Here is a 15,680-nt window from a genome sequence, read left to right as displayed (position 1 = left end):
TTGACTAAACATTTCTGGACAAGTGAGGGCGCTTTTGCTTTGATGTTAATTCAGGAAGACATTGTTCGGGTTGCGTGTTTTCATGTTCAAATTGTGAACCACAAATTTGCTATCTGTGTTTTGCTGGATTGTTGCCATATACTTAGAAAGCAATAAATTGCCACAGAAAATGAAATCTGCCATAGCAGTGATTAAAAGAATCTAGAAACTTTCTGTGCGCAAATCAGTGCAAAATTCAGTGCCTTGGATGCTATCATAGTTCTGCTCATGAATATGCAAATTTGCATTAGCATAAAAACAAAAAAGCATCAAAATATGGGTTAAAATTGCAAAACAAAATTTTAAATAAGGTTTATTGAAACCCAAAGATGCAATTTCAAGGGTTTTAAGTAAAATTTATCAAAATATTTCTATTTCCTGGTTCCTTTCAGCATTGAATCAACGACTAAGAATCCCCTATGCCAGCGTGGTCCACATTACATTTTCCTCGGCACCGGCGGTTTAGTCTGGCTTGTGCTGGACAACGTCCTCATCTTCTCCTCTTCCTCGCTGCTACTGCGACAGGGAAAAAACACTGACACAATGAAGTCAATATCGGCACTCCTTTGCTAGATAAACACATCTGTACCTGGAGGACTGTGCAAAACAAAGGGAAGAAAAGATTACCACCTACCTGGCACGACTGTTATCAAAATGGCTTCCGTTCCAAAATAGGCATCAACGCAAAATTGAAACACAATTACAACCCTGTGTACTGCCTTTCCATGTACTTATGAAGAGGTGGTTAAAAACAGCTTTAAAACATGTCTACGGGCAAAGTTCACAAATCTGGGTAAACTTTGCCCAATCTGCAAGATAAAGATCAGTACAACTGGAAGTTAACTTAACAACAAAACAGCATACAGAGAGGCACGTGTCATTACATCTTATAAAATACCCAATATATTGCCCAATTTGGATTACCTGCAACTTAACCATGACCTCTGTCACAGAAAATATATTTTTTCTGGTCGGCAGAAATGACTGTCGGACCGCAGACCTGCATGATACAGCAACAAACTCTAAGCACCCATCCCAACCCACTTTTTACACTGCAGCTAAGTAATTAACTAAGATAAGCATATTTGACACCAAGCTGCCCCTCCCCCAACAAAAAGGAGAAAAAAAATTTAGTGACCAGTCAAATTTTAGACTTCACTTTCTCTTCTTCAGCTTCGGACATTTTTAGGACGCAACTTGCAAAACACTTCAGAAACCTTTCTCAACATCAATGGGCGATGTTGGCCAGGCTGCTTCACTTTGAATCCTGGTCGAGCCTCACCTTGCTCCGTCTACCCTGGGTGAGTCCACCCTCGGTGAGGCTGCTCGGTGGTGCTCGTTGGCCAGGGCAGATGCTGCCTCCATGGCATCCGAGGACACTGAACCAGTCTCGTCCTTGGACACTTTGATCTTGAGAGGCCACAGAAAAAAAAGGGAAACTTTCGTGAGGGTATCCAACTCTGGTGATTTGAAGATGCAACTCTAGTAATTTGTCCAGCCGCCACTGAGTGAAGCGGTACACCATTTGGGAAGTCCGATTCAATGTCAACCGCACACAATAGGCTATCACGCCATGTGCTTGCCCAAAGACACATTCTCTCCAGACAAACAGTCTCCATCTCATCACATATGTTCTGTGGTTGTAGGGATGACACAAGTGTTGTCATATGATGATGTGTGGGCCAAAATCATGATGGGGACATATTGTTGGGCTTACAACTCAGCGCCAACTTTTCTAACGAGAGACTTTCCCCTTAATTGGAAATTGGATGCTCCACAGGTCATTTCAGAAATTTCTGCCAAACCGTACAAAGATTCCCAGGTGAAAGGACCAATCAAATTCACCTTTTTAATCTCGACGTCAAATATGAGAGTGGAGTTGGGTGGTATCCGAGACCCAAGTCCCTTCTTCCCATAGGCCAGCGCAGGAGGAATAAGCAATAACCGGCGCCCACCTTTCTTCATTGAGATCACACCTTCCTCCCAACCCTGCACGTCAAGAACGAACAAACAGTGAAAAAATTTCCAATTTACAACAAGCTAAACCTTTAGTGGCCAAAGGAAGACACTTTTCAATGAAGCATTTGTTTTAATCAAGAAAATGAACCGGCCTAACCTTTATAACTTTCCCTCGCCCGATCTTGAAGCGGAAAGCCTTGTCAACAGTCGCATTGCTGTCAAAAACCTATGAAAACACAATCGATACATGTAAATTCAGGCCGAGTTAACTGAATGCATTTCTCCCTGACAATGGACAGTACCAGAAAACTGCAGAGATGGAAAAAGGAAGCAAGTGCTAAAACTACTTGGACACGTAGACGTATATTCACAAATTACATGTAAATATAAATTAATAGTGTGGACCATCAGCAGAGGGGCGCTCTTAATTTAAAAAATCTGACAACTGTTTGATTACTAATGGTGAATCTTTCTAAATCTTTGGAGGGGTTTCGCTATAACTAAACCTAGAGCAAATATATAGCATCCGGAAGCTAGTGGAACTGAAAAGCCTAGAGCAGAACCAGACAAGCCGTGTCCTTGGCCTTTTCTTGACCCCTGATGAAAAGTTGACTGTTCTAGAAGTCTATCGAAGAATGCGGATCAAGTGCAGTCAGCAACATGCATGTGTGTGCATACAGAGTGAATAGCATTTCCACTTGGGGGGGACGAAAGTTGCAAGTTAATTTGCTCGATTTAGAAAACACACCGGGCACTGGTTCTACACATTGTTAAAAATTTGAAAATACACTGCAACCAACTTTGACTGGCTCATACAGTCTTTGCATGGGTGCCAGGCACAGTACAAAAAACAAACAACAGTCTTCCAAGCCTCTCTCTTCTTCACCAATGAGGGCGTACTTCCGCACGAAGTTCAAGCACTACTACATATTGGGAAAAGTGCAGTGACTAGATGGGCATGTGAAAAATTAGGCATGACATACGGTTCCAAACGTCCTGCTCTGGTAGAGCCAGCCGGTGTACTTGACCTCCACGGAATCCCCTTCATTGACCGGCTCTCCCATGCCCACCGTCAGATCCTGCTGGATCACTCCCTTGGTTATGCCGCCAGAGGCGTTAAGCTTGGCCAAACCCACCTAGGAATTGATTGAGTAAAATGCAAGAATGGTCACTTCAGAGCTGTGATGTTCTTTAAAGAAGTCACTTGATCTTCAGCAGACTTCAGGCAAGTTTTTCTGAGAAATCGTCATCGAATTTGTTATGAAGAGAGTCCACTTGGAACTCTGTGATTAAACAACAAAAACAGTTTTTTCTTCAAAAGCGTGTTTTCAACATTATTCTTTCCACTTTTCTCATTTTTCTATTGACTGAATTTCTTTCACCAAGCAGATTAATTTTTGTTTTCATGGTTTCAGCAGTCTGCATATCTTTACCTGTTTGGCAAAGTCGACTGCGTTCTGTTCCGTCTCAAACATAATGGACCAGTTCTGCCTCTGCTCATCGTAAAATGTAGCATAATTGTTGGCTTGCGTCTACAAAGGAAAAAAAAAGAACACTTTATATTAAGTCTGCAGTTGGTCAGACAGATCAGTCAAGAACGAATTTATCATTACACACAAATCATAACTTTTAGCTTTACCAATCCTTCAAAAGAAATTTCTGAGCAAGGTAACTTTTGCAACTTCAATTCTCAATCGATAGCCAAAGTATTCACGTATAACAAGCTGCTACTCCAACAACGTGAGGCGGCCACGGGTCAACCCCCCCCCACAAACTTCCAGACCTAAATAAAACCACGCCCACCCTTCCTTCCTGAAAAGTGTCGCATGCAGTTTTGAAACACTGCAAGGACAATACTCAATGCAGCAAAATCCAGGTAAGTGCACAATTCAGCTCTTACTTGTAGCAAAAATGAGAAGGCTGTCATAAAGTACTGAATGTATAATTTGTAAAAATTGAAGAAAATTGACATTAAGTCTGGTTCATACTGCAGGCCAATGCGAAAGTGAGGCGAATTTGATGTTACGAAAGTCTGCATTGAAATTTCGCTCAAGTTGAAATGTACTCAACTTTTACAACTTTGCAAACACGTATACATATTCGATTTGCTATTACAAGTTTGCATATGTGTGTTCATTTTTGGGCCGCTGTGAATAGGCCTCAAGAGAGAGAAGAGAGATTGAGTTGAGATGCACGTCTCTACGCTTACAGTGAAAATGAAGTGTGGCGTGATTCTGGCGTGCGTCACCTGCTGTTGCTTGCTGATGTACAGAAGCAGCTTATACTGAGGAATGAAAGGAAACAGTGGAAGTCTCGCATAAATTACCTATCGCCTTGACGTAACGATCAAATGACACCTAAGTCACAACCATTCTGGAGGAAAAGGAGAACAGAGAAGATCCCACATGTATGCTAAATGTTGGATGTTCCTTGGTTTGTATTCACGATTCTTGAAATGTTAGTTAACAGGTGGGGCATGCAAACCAGTGCAGTAAGCGTTCTTAGTAGACTGATTTCTGCCTCCCTACTTCTCTTTTAAGTCAACTATATCACAGAGAGGCCTGGGACCAGCCTATCGTTGCTGCTGTTGTTAAGCTATACCTGCCCTCGTGACTAAATGCATAGAACCAATAAGAATGAGACATGCATTAAAGGTACTACCAATTCCATCCTTTGCCCTTAAACCTATAACTGAGAACAACGAATGTGAAGACGAAACTCACGTCGTTTGCTGTGTGGTTGCCCAAGATGGCAGCCCCCAACTTTCCGTGCTTGATGTACGTGCCATTGGAACTGCAAACAACCAGACACCACTAAATGATGGAACACTGTGACCTTTCTGTCGTATCTGGAGTCCGGACAAAAGTCCAAGGCAAATTAATAGCGTATGCGGTCCAGTGTCTCTCAAAACTGTTCCAGACTTGTCTTGAACCCTGACTCCAGTCAAGGCTTCATCCTGAATTACACCATGCTTTTCAAAGGTTTGCATGGTTTCAGACTTCAATCCAGACCCGGTAAATTTAGACATTACTACCAACAGGTCTCCAAGTACATGTAAGTCTAAGATAAAATGAGCTTTGAAGAAGAACCTAGCCAATTTTGAAGTCTACCCTTGAGCATGTCATTTTTAGTTTCTGATTCAAGTAGACTTGGACTCAACTGACTACAATGCTTGCTCATACATGTACAAATACACTTTAAAAAGTATAAAGCATTGCAGACAATGCATGAAGATGAACAGTATCCTTCCATATGATGCCAGTTATTCCACCTAGACCTGCACCTGTTGCATTACATGTTTTATATACATTTGTTATTCATTTCAGATGGAAATACGAGTGTGCAGAGAAAAACATTAGAGTTACATGAGGAAAAACGTGACAAACACGTGATGAATACTTTTGGCAGTTCTATCGTGTTGATTTGAATGTCGTTAATTTGCGAGTGTGAACTTGAATTCAGGTCAAATTTTGAAGTTAGCCCCTGAACGGGTGCAGATGAAGGCTATGAGTCACGGCACCCTGTGCCAGGCATTGTCTATGAATAGCCTAGCTAGTTGGCAGGGAACCAGGTATATGTACAGCTCATTACCAGCTGGTCATGTTCCTGTGTGTGCTTGAGTGTGGGCATCGAGGAGGGCAATGCTCTGGCTACTCTCCATGGCAACCTTGTGGGGGGCTTAAAAATGGGCTATCGGTCAATGCCATGTAACGAATGGATAAACAGCCGTCACTTTGGATCTGCAGGAAGGTCGTCAGCAACGTGCGTACTGATGTGACGTCAACCGCCCAGTATTCAGCATGCCCCGATTATGTAGATCAAGGGACCCACACAACAAACTGTTTTATATAATGGTCAGTACACTGAATCGAGCACGGCGCGATCTCACACACAAGTTAAAAACAGGTTGCGTATCATCCCTATGCAAGCAGCATACATGTAACTGAAGCTACCAGCTTTCTAAGCTCTCTGTGCAAAAGAGCCCCATCACTGGTAAGAATCGGTTAGGCCAGGTCGACATATGGATGTCCCAAATGATCACTCTGTGTTCCACACCATGTCAAATTCAAGCTGAGCTAAACTGTGCCCTGCTGGTCACTGCAACCATCAACTACAGGTAAACCGCCGAGTCGTCACGGATAAACACGCTTTGTGCATTACATAAACATACTTACAATCTGTATGCATGGACTGCCACGGCCAGTAACAATGCCGACTGTCCACCCCCTGATGAGGATGGGGCCGCCCCCTCTGCAAAAATGATGTGAGTGATTGAGAGTGTACTTAAAATAATTCCAGGAATATACATGGTACATTCTAAATGTTACCCGTCCTTCAGGTTTTTTTCCAGGCACTCCCCTGGGACAGCTACAAAACAGGAACCCTTCCCCCTTCAAAAAAAAAAAAAAAACTGTAAAAGATCAAATTTCAATAAACTTCACTCCAAATTCCTTTTCTCGACCGACAACTCAAATTCAAGAAGCGTGTGGGAGGCCAAGTGTCATACACCACAAACGTGCTTACCCTACCCTCACGTGCTACCGGTGCACATGGCGAGAGGCGATGACTTAGCAACAGGAAATGTCACCGTCTATTAAAAAAATGCAATTAAGCAATCGGTACGGTGCTCCAGTGTACATCGTGTTTACCGTCTCAAACAACACTCTTGAAACGTTCCTATTTTCTTTCGGGATTACATTTCTAGGGTTTTGATTTCAAGGATAGAGGGGCGTGGCCAGAAGGGAGAGGGGTGGAAGGGTGGAGGGGTGAAGTGGGGATGGAGGTGTAAGATTATCTACCTTTGGATCCTTTGGTCCCTTTCTTGGGCTGCTTGGGTGCCGTGTAGGTCAGGGATTCGTTGCCGCCCTGGTTGCTAGCACGGTCCATCCCAAACAGGGAACTTAATTTGGACCTGACAAGGCGGGAGAAAATGGAAGATGTTAACAAAACCGTCCGTCATGGTCTTATATGACCACCTGGAACCAAAAGACGTATGACCAGTTTCATGGGTCCGCCTGCTGGAGGCACAGAATCTTTGAAGCCACTCGAATCTGTACCGATGTCAAGCCATTTTCATGGGTTGGGAAGGTGGCTTGGTTCATGCTTACCTTACACAGGATTAGCACAGAATTCCTGGAGCTGTAAGCAAAAGAATTGGTGAGCTACATACACTTTACATGCAAGCAGACAATTCTGCTCTTAGCTTAGATACCAAATTAGGCCTCAGAATGTAAACTTGTAGCTTTAAGCCTTTGCTACACGCTGCGTGCATACAGACTGCTCCGTCCCACTCTCCTTATGGAAAGCAGGTACTACGGTAAAATTATCACATAAAGAATGATATTTAGATGTACAATACAGAATTCTACACTATTTTTGTGACAAAGATGTTTAACTAGAGTGTGTGATTGAATCTAGAAGCTCATTGATCTACAACGAGCACATCAGTGTTGGTCGAGTACAAACGTTGAATATAACCAGCCATATTTCATTCAGAACAGGTGCATGTACAAGTACAACGTTTGGTCTATCTCCCGACTCCATACCAGGAGACTAGCTAGTCTGTTGAAAATTTAAACTATAAATAAGCGTGTCCATTTGATGAGAACGCATCTAGGCAAAGTACGACTGTAGAGTTGCAGCTGCGCACATTTTGAAAAGTTCGAGAAAGAAACAGTACAAAATGCAGTTGACGTTGCACATGGCGGTACAATGTTCTAGAACAATGTTTGGAAGGGCAACCTTTGTTCCTCGTCTGCTGTCTTGCAGTACTAGAGGGAAGTGTAATATATACCATATGGAAGTGCTGGCCAGAAATGATAAGACATGGAATAAATCTGCATTTACCTCAACGGTTGTTTCTTCCGGTACTTATACTTCATAAAGGTAAAGGGATTAGGATCATCATCCATGATATTACTGTTATGTGGATACAATCGTGCACCCATCTCATCTCATTCGATGCATCCGGTCAAGGTGTAAAGTTCGGAGTAAGGTCACAGATGATGACTGTCTAAGTTTTATATCCATCCTCCTCTGTGCGACTCACTGCAGCCATGAAACAGTGAATCCCGGAGATCATGATCGCACAAATCTGAAATGAAATATTCAATCCACCTCCGAAACGGGTCAAGACTGATGGTCAATGCTGAGCACACATGTAAGGCAATATGCTTGGTGCAAGCCTACTTTCTAAAGGTTAAGAACCAATTTCCTGAAACTGGCTACCAGTAGAGTTAACCATTCATCCAATGACCAGAGCATCTGTCATCACCATGTATGAAGCTCAATCCAGCTTATACACTATTGAGGATTTCCGCGACCATCACGATATGGTTCAGTAGAAAGTTGGGACATCAAACATGCATTCCGTGTGTGGTCGTAGGCCAGCGAACAACGATACTGTCCATGACACTACTTGTTCTAGAAGATCACCAACAACTGCACAATGATCATTGCATGGACCACTGCAGACTTAGCATCAAAAATTGGCTGACGACATCAAGTCCCCATCAGCGGCTGGGAGCACTTGCAGTTGATCAGCAAAAGTATCCACTCTTGACACAATTTCTCCCTCCAAACTGAACTGTTGCATGTCTACACTTCTCAAAACTCTCCACAAGTTACACGTACGCATCAACTTTCACAGAAATTGCATGCTGAACTGCACAGGTGCAGCGCGGATGCCGACTCGTCACAAACCCGTCCCACAAGCAGGAAAGCTACATGTACATCTACCATTCATGTGAAACAAAACCCTGTCAACGGCGGCCCGCTGCTCCCTGCCCCTGCCTTGGAGGAAATTTTAGATTTAGCGCCGCTAATTGTGCTAATTCCATTCAAGAGACAGACTTGGTGACCATACCAGGAGCCGATGACACACAAAAGGGTTTAACTCCGGATGCGCTGATTTAAAGCCACGCAAGTGCTACATTTATATGCACACTATGCACTTATTATGGGGCTAAGCCGTGTCCAAATTACCTGACTGTGGCTGGAAATAACACCACGCTATAGAAGCCACTGTGTTCCACCTAGCCGTAGCCACGTCATTTGGACGTGACCTTCACAGCAGCTGATCCTAGAGTATTCGGGTCAAGGTGCATGTACATATGAGTTAAAAAAAGAGCTGACTAGTGGTACATGAAGCCCGTTGGATCAACTGATTTCCACTTTCACCCCCTCTTGGTGAAAAAGAGAGAAGCTGGGCCGATGCCTGAATGTGTGAGCATCACTGCCAGCATGTGCCCCACGCTAAGCAAATAAGTTACAGATTGTACACATTCGAATGAAAATTCCGCTACGTTACAGATTGTACGCACTGAAACGAAAATTAGTTACATATTCAGTTCTAAGTGGTACGTAGACACCAAAAAGCATGCGCCCTTGATGTGTCAGCCCACTGTGCTAAGTAACAAAGTGCCCTCTCTCATCCATGAACAGATTCTACAGCCTGATTGGCCATGATCAAGACATTTGAAATATTTCAATTCAAATATATTTCAATTGACTTTGGCCATGCCAAACCACTTTGACGCCCTGGTCTGTCAAGCTTTCAGCCCAAGAATATATGTGGGCATACAAGTAATCTATAGGTCTACCATCTGGTCAAATGAATCAAAGTCACCATAACCAGCTGATTGGATCGTCGGGAGTTACCACAGATCATGGAGCATAGAAATAGGGTCCGGAAGAGCCAATCGGATGGGTGAAGAGTCACTGTGACCATAAAAAAGGATGAATGATTGCATACATCAGGTCAAAGGTCACTGCAATCATCTAACATGGCTGACTGGATAGGTCAAGTGTAAGCTTAATCAAAACCATAGGTAAATAAAACCTTATGTGAATTACACACAGCATCATTTAAATAAAAGATTTTTTTTTTGACATGTGAGAAACAATAAAGTAACATTACCTGGAGTTAGGTTTCCAAGATGACCTGCTCTGGTAACGTTCCATTCTGTGAAGTTTTTGAGCAAGTACTTTGCCAAACAGCTTAGTCCAAGGTCAGCTGCAACTCACTCGAGCAGAAAGCAAACATCTTCCAGCGGCCGACAGCCCAGACAGCCCAACAATTTCCCGAGCGTGAGCCACAGGGGCAAGTCTTTTCAGGGAAACTGACGAGCCAAGTTCGTCCCTTCCCTGAAGAGAGACGTGCCTGCCGTCGCTTAGTCAGCCTCTTACTGTACATGACGGATTAACTTAGCCCTATTTTTTCTTCCAACATTCTCGCTTTCGGAAAGGGGGCCGCAAACCAGTAAAAATGCTTTCGACTGGCCAAAACTCCACATCCGTCTCATAAATTTCTCTTAAATAATTAATTTCCCAAGCTGCAAAGTGCCATGTGAGCATACATATCTCAGTAAAAGCTGCAAGATTTCTTCCACAGAGAAAACAAAACTCGGCAAAAAATACTTTTCAAACTCCTGGGGAACATTTGCTAGGGCTGGCGTGAAATGAATTGACCTTCAAGCGTTTTTTTTTCCTTCTTGCCGTGCTCCTCTCTGGTTTGGTTATAATAAACTGACTCATATCCACGGTAGCAAGTTCCGCCAAAATGTCGGATCGGCTTTGTGGAAACACAGAGAAAAAGCCTGTCCCTAAAGCTTAAGTTGGAAGAAATGTTCCACTGATAACGTGTAATTTTACAGAGAGGTATTTACATCCAAAGCTTGCAAATTTGAACTGGATGTGATCAAATAGAAAGAAGCAAAGTAAGAAAGATCATCCTTCTTGCGGCCAAATACAATTACCATTTAACCCACAAAAAAATTTAAAAAAAAAAACCAAAAACTTTATCAATTGTCACTAAAACTCTTTCATCGGGCATGCAAATAAAATGGCAACTCTTTGAGTAAAACAAAAAAGAGAACCACAAGAATACATAATAAGCAAGGTAATTTTAAAAAATCTGACGTGTAGGCTGGCATGCTGTTTATTGTAGTGAATAGTCTGACGGACAAAAAACATGAACATAACGAGAAACATCACTTGGGTTTTGTTCGTCACATAAATTTGAAGGTTTGGTTTCATTGTTAAAGCTAGTCTGGTAGCTAGAGGTACATGGTAAATGTACACAGCTTGTCCAAAAACTGTACACACATGTACATGAATATTTGAAAGCAACAAATGCACCAAAAAAGTTTTGCGAGTGGTGACAATTTCATCACAAAGGTTCTAGAACTGCTGAAGGGAAAGGTTTCTGAATTTCAAGGAGTAAACCTGATGTTTTGTTCCATTAAAGGTGTTTCACAGGTGGTTGAAATTTTTCCCAGGTGGTTGACACTTAACAGTACCTGGTAGGTGTATAAAATAACATTTTGTACAGCAAACTTTGATTTATTGAATTGGGGTAACAAGTCAATTGTTTTGGCATATGTACGCATAGAGCATGGGATCCAATCTGCACTTGTTACCGGGTATATGCAAAGGGTCATGTCCTCTTTATTTTGGCAAGGAATTACCAGATGTACAGTTTGACATGATGCCCTTTCTCGTGCTGTTGATGACCCCTACTGCAAAGTTTGGGGGTCTTGTCTGGAATGAATGCATTCGACACGAGGCACTCCTCGGATATAGCATGACTCACAGGAAAACCATAAGTGCTAACGCAGAGCCTGGTTCATGACAGCTATTTGTCCTCCTTATAGGGAAAAACCATCTGTTGTATGGCAAGATGCAACAGCCAGGCTAGCTTAGACCAAGACCACCATCGTCCGGTGAAAGCCATGCCACATCTCCACTCCCACTTTTTGGGCAGAAAGGAGGTGGGATGCGAAGGTGTTAGAGGAAAGAAACGACAGGCAAATGGACAGACAGATAAACAGCCCATGCGTAAATTGAGCATCCAACAAGTGCCATCCACTTTCCTTTGAGTAACGTCTGAAGTATCTTTTCCCACCCACAACCAACAAGAGTCGAGCTGGAATTAACAGAAAGTGTCAGTCGGGTAGGAAATTCAATACAGAACTGGATGTCCACGTCCGTGTTTGCCTGCATGTGGGCTTGAGAAAACAGCTCACAAAAAAAAAACATTCCCTCCCACACATCGCTTTGCTTCAAATGTCACACACTGCGCACAAGCAAATCTCGCTTCCTGACAATGATTGCAGTTGTTGCTAAAAAAGTGTGTCAAAAATTGATTAACTAATTCGGGCATCCTGTGCTGAGGTTTGGTAGCCCTGGATAAAGAAAAAAACTCCTCAGAGGAAAAAAACAACATCAAACTTAAAGAGGATTACTTCCAGAAAGTAATGTTGACTTCAACTAAACCATGTAAGTTAGGCATGTGCTACACATAATAGTACAAATACATGCAAGAACGAGAGGGAAAAATACCGTGATTGCAGTCTTTACGTGTACAGTAAAACATGCTGGAAGACTAACATGTGCATGTACATGTTTATGTACATGTCACATAACATGTACTGTGTACATTTATACCTCAGTATGCATGATCGTATTCTGGTGATGGAAATATTCCTCACAGAATGCAAACAGAACAGTGAGAAAGCTTCACCGAAAAGTGTTCTTGTCAGATTTTTAATTTATTCAATTTGAGTCTTCCCTGTTTTCTATGAGGGTTTTTAATATAATTTTGCAATTGAATGCAATAAACAATGCTGATGCATTTACATGACAGATGTCTCTTAGCATATTGGGGTTACCACCTTTCTTCATAAATCAGTTTTTACGCAGCAGTTTGAAATAAACGCAACAAGTTCTCTGGCAATTACTGTTAAGTATCCTGCCCAAGAACACTCAACACAACAATCCACATAGGGACACAGTTTGTGAATGTATGTTTTCCCCAATCACAGCTGTAGTGCTGAAAATCAATCCCACTGGGGGTTCTGGGCTCTGCGCTTGATTGAAGACGTTTGTTGCTACGCGTACCGCACAAGTACCGTAAAATTATCCAATACCCTTTGATCCCAGGTATCAAAGCTACAAAGAGTGCAGAGTGCTTGTGCAAGACTTGTGTGAAACTCTGCCAAATACTGCCACATTTCCCCCTTGCTGGTTATGTGGTTAAATTACACTGGTTTTGACAAAGATTTGTATTTAAAATACTTCTGATTACATTTCAGACTTTGCATGGCTTAGCATCAGGTTACATCTCTGAATTACTGGCCACTAAATCCCAGCCACATATGTACAGTCTTGGCAGTTCACAGGACAGGTTGATCCTTAGCCATCCCTGTTGTACAACTACGGCTACTCTTGGAGACCGTGCATTTGTTGGTACAGCTCCTAGGCTTTGGAACAACCTGGCCCTTCATGTAAGAAATGCCACATCTGTTGACGCATTCAAGATTGTTCCAAAAACTCATCTCTCTTAAAGAGGCTTTTTCCAACACCTAATTTTACACCTCAGCTAGTGATGGGCATTGTTATGCGCAGCTGAGTGTATTTATATAGTATCTGCACAATATAAAATGTTTCCTGATCATTTTTATCATTATTAATTTCCAATTTGAAGAGAGATAAAAAATCTGAGAGTGTTTGGCAGCCAAGTGTGGGCTTGCACAATGTATATGATGCATGCACTCATACCAACACGCCTTCTTTGCCTTTAGACATGAAGTTCGGTTTTTAAGTTAATCCTCAAATTGGAATATCTGGCTCCGCTAGTTGAGTCAAGGTTGCATCATTAAATTGGAAGCAACGTGCTCAAATTTATTACGGGCTTTGTGTAGTCGTCTGATGGCTCATTTGTCCATCAAAATGGTCTAACAGCAAGCAGAGTTGTAATGACGTGAGTCAATGACTCGACTCGAGTCGCATTTTTGGGTGACTCGCCTCGAGTCTCTGCTGTAAAATGACTCGACTTGACTCGAGTCACAAAAATCAGTGACTCGTTACAACTCTGGTACACATGTGTATGTACATACATCAGCATATGTTTGCATGGATACATGGTTTGAACTTTGTGGCTACTGCAACCAGGGGCCAATTTCATGGAGCTGCTTAAGCATAAATTTTGCCCAAGTGTTAAAAACCGTTACTCAATAAAATAAGGTTGCTGGCCTAAACTCCATCTGATGTACATGTATGTTGGTTTTAAATGGTATTTAGTTGCACATTTTGGTTAGCAAGACAAATACAGAGAGCTTGGGCCGGTGACCTTATTTACTGAGCACGTTTTTTTGCATTTAAGCAAATGTTTTGCTTTGGCATCTCTATGAAATTGACACCTGGTGAGGCAAATCTCCAGGGCTTTCTCTTGGGATAAGCAACTACTGAAACCTGCAGAGTGATTTTACTGAGTGCAATTTTTTCACAGTTAGCAAATGTTGTGCTATGCTCCTCATTAATAAGTTCAAAACAGCAAACAAATTTCTGTCTCTTGATGTTTATTTATAACGTGTCCAAATGTTTGTGACTCGAATTGACTCGGGCAAAATAAATGACTCGACTTCTCGGTTTGATGACTCGACTCGAGTTTCTGCTGTAAAATGACTTGACTCGGGTCACAAAATCAGTGACTCGTTACAACTCTGACAGCAAGTTTGACATTCCACTGACAGGGAATCTACCTCGTCCACAGGTCTACAATTGACAACCATCCAGATGTTTGAATGTTAAGTTACTTTAGTTTAGACTGACATCATATTTTAGCTTGACTGGTTGTTATTAACCTTGCTTAGGGACACAAGGGTACTGTGACACCTTCATAGGAACAATGCTTGGAAAGATTACCAAAAACCATTCCAATGGCTAAACCCAATTTGAACTTACTAAAGACCAACTCCAACAGTTTTAAAGTTTTGAAAATAAACTACATGTATTATTGTGTTTAGTGTGTAATAAATCATATATTCATTACCAAATCATGTCTCTATTGCATCTGGATTTTTTGTAATATTCCGGAAACTTTTGAACTAAAATTTCAACAATCTGACCGCTGACAGCGCTGTTTGAGAAACGGAATTTGTATGATGTAATACCGGAGAAAACATTGAAACTGGTATCCATGGCACGACTGGTTCCACTACACATGTACATGAACATGGAGCTACATGTGCATGCACCGTGTACCGGGGATTGATCAGTGCGCCGGGTCTACTGTGCCACGTTATCTCTTTTCCGTTGAGAATTTAAGCTCCTTTCTTCATGATTAACAATAATGCAGAAATCCTGGAAAATTCTGCAAAAGAACCAGGTTTGAAATTCTTTGACTTTCCAAAGAATGAGAGCATTCTTCAAGTTCCTGCTGTCATCGGCAGCTATGCATGCTATGCATACCTAAATCACACGCACCATGGTATTTCCTCTCCATGGTAATACACCTCAGAAATCAATATTCATTAGATGCTAATGAGTCGTGATGTCACGTCCATTTCTACAATACTGGACTGGACTCGCAGGAAAAATTGGGTACAAAAACGGTGTTTTGTTATTACACAAAAACGTGTACTGCAAGGGAGAAATTGATATGTGTCACTTCTTCTGAATTGGATTCAATATGAGAAAAGTTAGCATCGTAGGAGTTGGGCTTTAATGACAAAGGGCCTGTTTGTTTCGCATGGATCGTGATCGCGATCCCTGATCCGAAGTTGGTTCACTAACACCAGATCCCACGTAATGGACGGTGCAAACCAGCTTTGGGATCACTGATCGCAATCCCGATGCTTGCAAAGCAAACAAGCTCTAGGGGAGTATGTTCCCTCCTTCGA

The 15,680-nt window shown here is 42.1% G+C and overlaps 1 protein-coding gene across 13 annotated transcripts in view; it reads right to left on the bottom strand.

Moving 5' to 3' along the window:
* The window catches only part of fkbp15 (FKBP prolyl isomerase 15), a 54,246-nt gene that overhangs the window by 28,535 nt on the left and 10,031 nt on the right, over positions 1–15,680 (bottom strand). For 8 of the 13 annotated variants that reach the window (XM_087143023.1, XM_087143015.1, XM_087143019.1 and 5 more), the window contains exons 2-11: positions 6,798–6,910; positions 6,174–6,249; positions 4,722–4,791; positions 4,208–4,282; positions 3,432–3,530; positions 2,982–3,134; positions 2,156–2,224; positions 1,885–2,028; positions 1,322–1,449; positions 481–555 (exon numbers count right to left, since the gene is read on the bottom strand). In XM_087143023.1, the coding sequence (XP_086999149.1) occupies positions 481–555; positions 1,322–1,449; positions 1,885–2,028; positions 2,156–2,224; positions 2,982–3,134; positions 3,432–3,530; positions 4,208–4,282; positions 4,722–4,791; positions 6,174–6,249; positions 6,798–6,910 (1,002 nt within the window). Of the gene's footprint in view, positions 1–480; positions 556–1,321; positions 1,450–1,884; positions 2,029–2,155; positions 2,225–2,981; positions 3,135–3,431; positions 3,531–4,207; positions 4,283–4,721; positions 4,792–6,173; positions 6,250–6,797; positions 6,911–7,845; positions 8,019–9,916; positions 10,147–15,680 lie in introns of those variants that run through there. The other 5 variants (XM_087143024.1, XM_087143016.1, XM_087143027.1 and 2 more) reach the window with 5 other exon arrangements.

This window comes from Acanthaster planci, linkage group LG11, assembly GCF_054643075.1.
Source record: "Acanthaster planci isolate LZ-2023a linkage group LG11, COTS_SCS, whole genome shotgun sequence".
Taxonomy (NCBI): Eukaryota; Metazoa; Echinodermata; class Asteroidea; order Valvatida; family Acanthasteridae; genus Acanthaster; species Acanthaster planci.
Note: the sequence above shows the minus strand (reverse complement) of the source record. Positions and strands in the feature narration are given on the sequence as shown.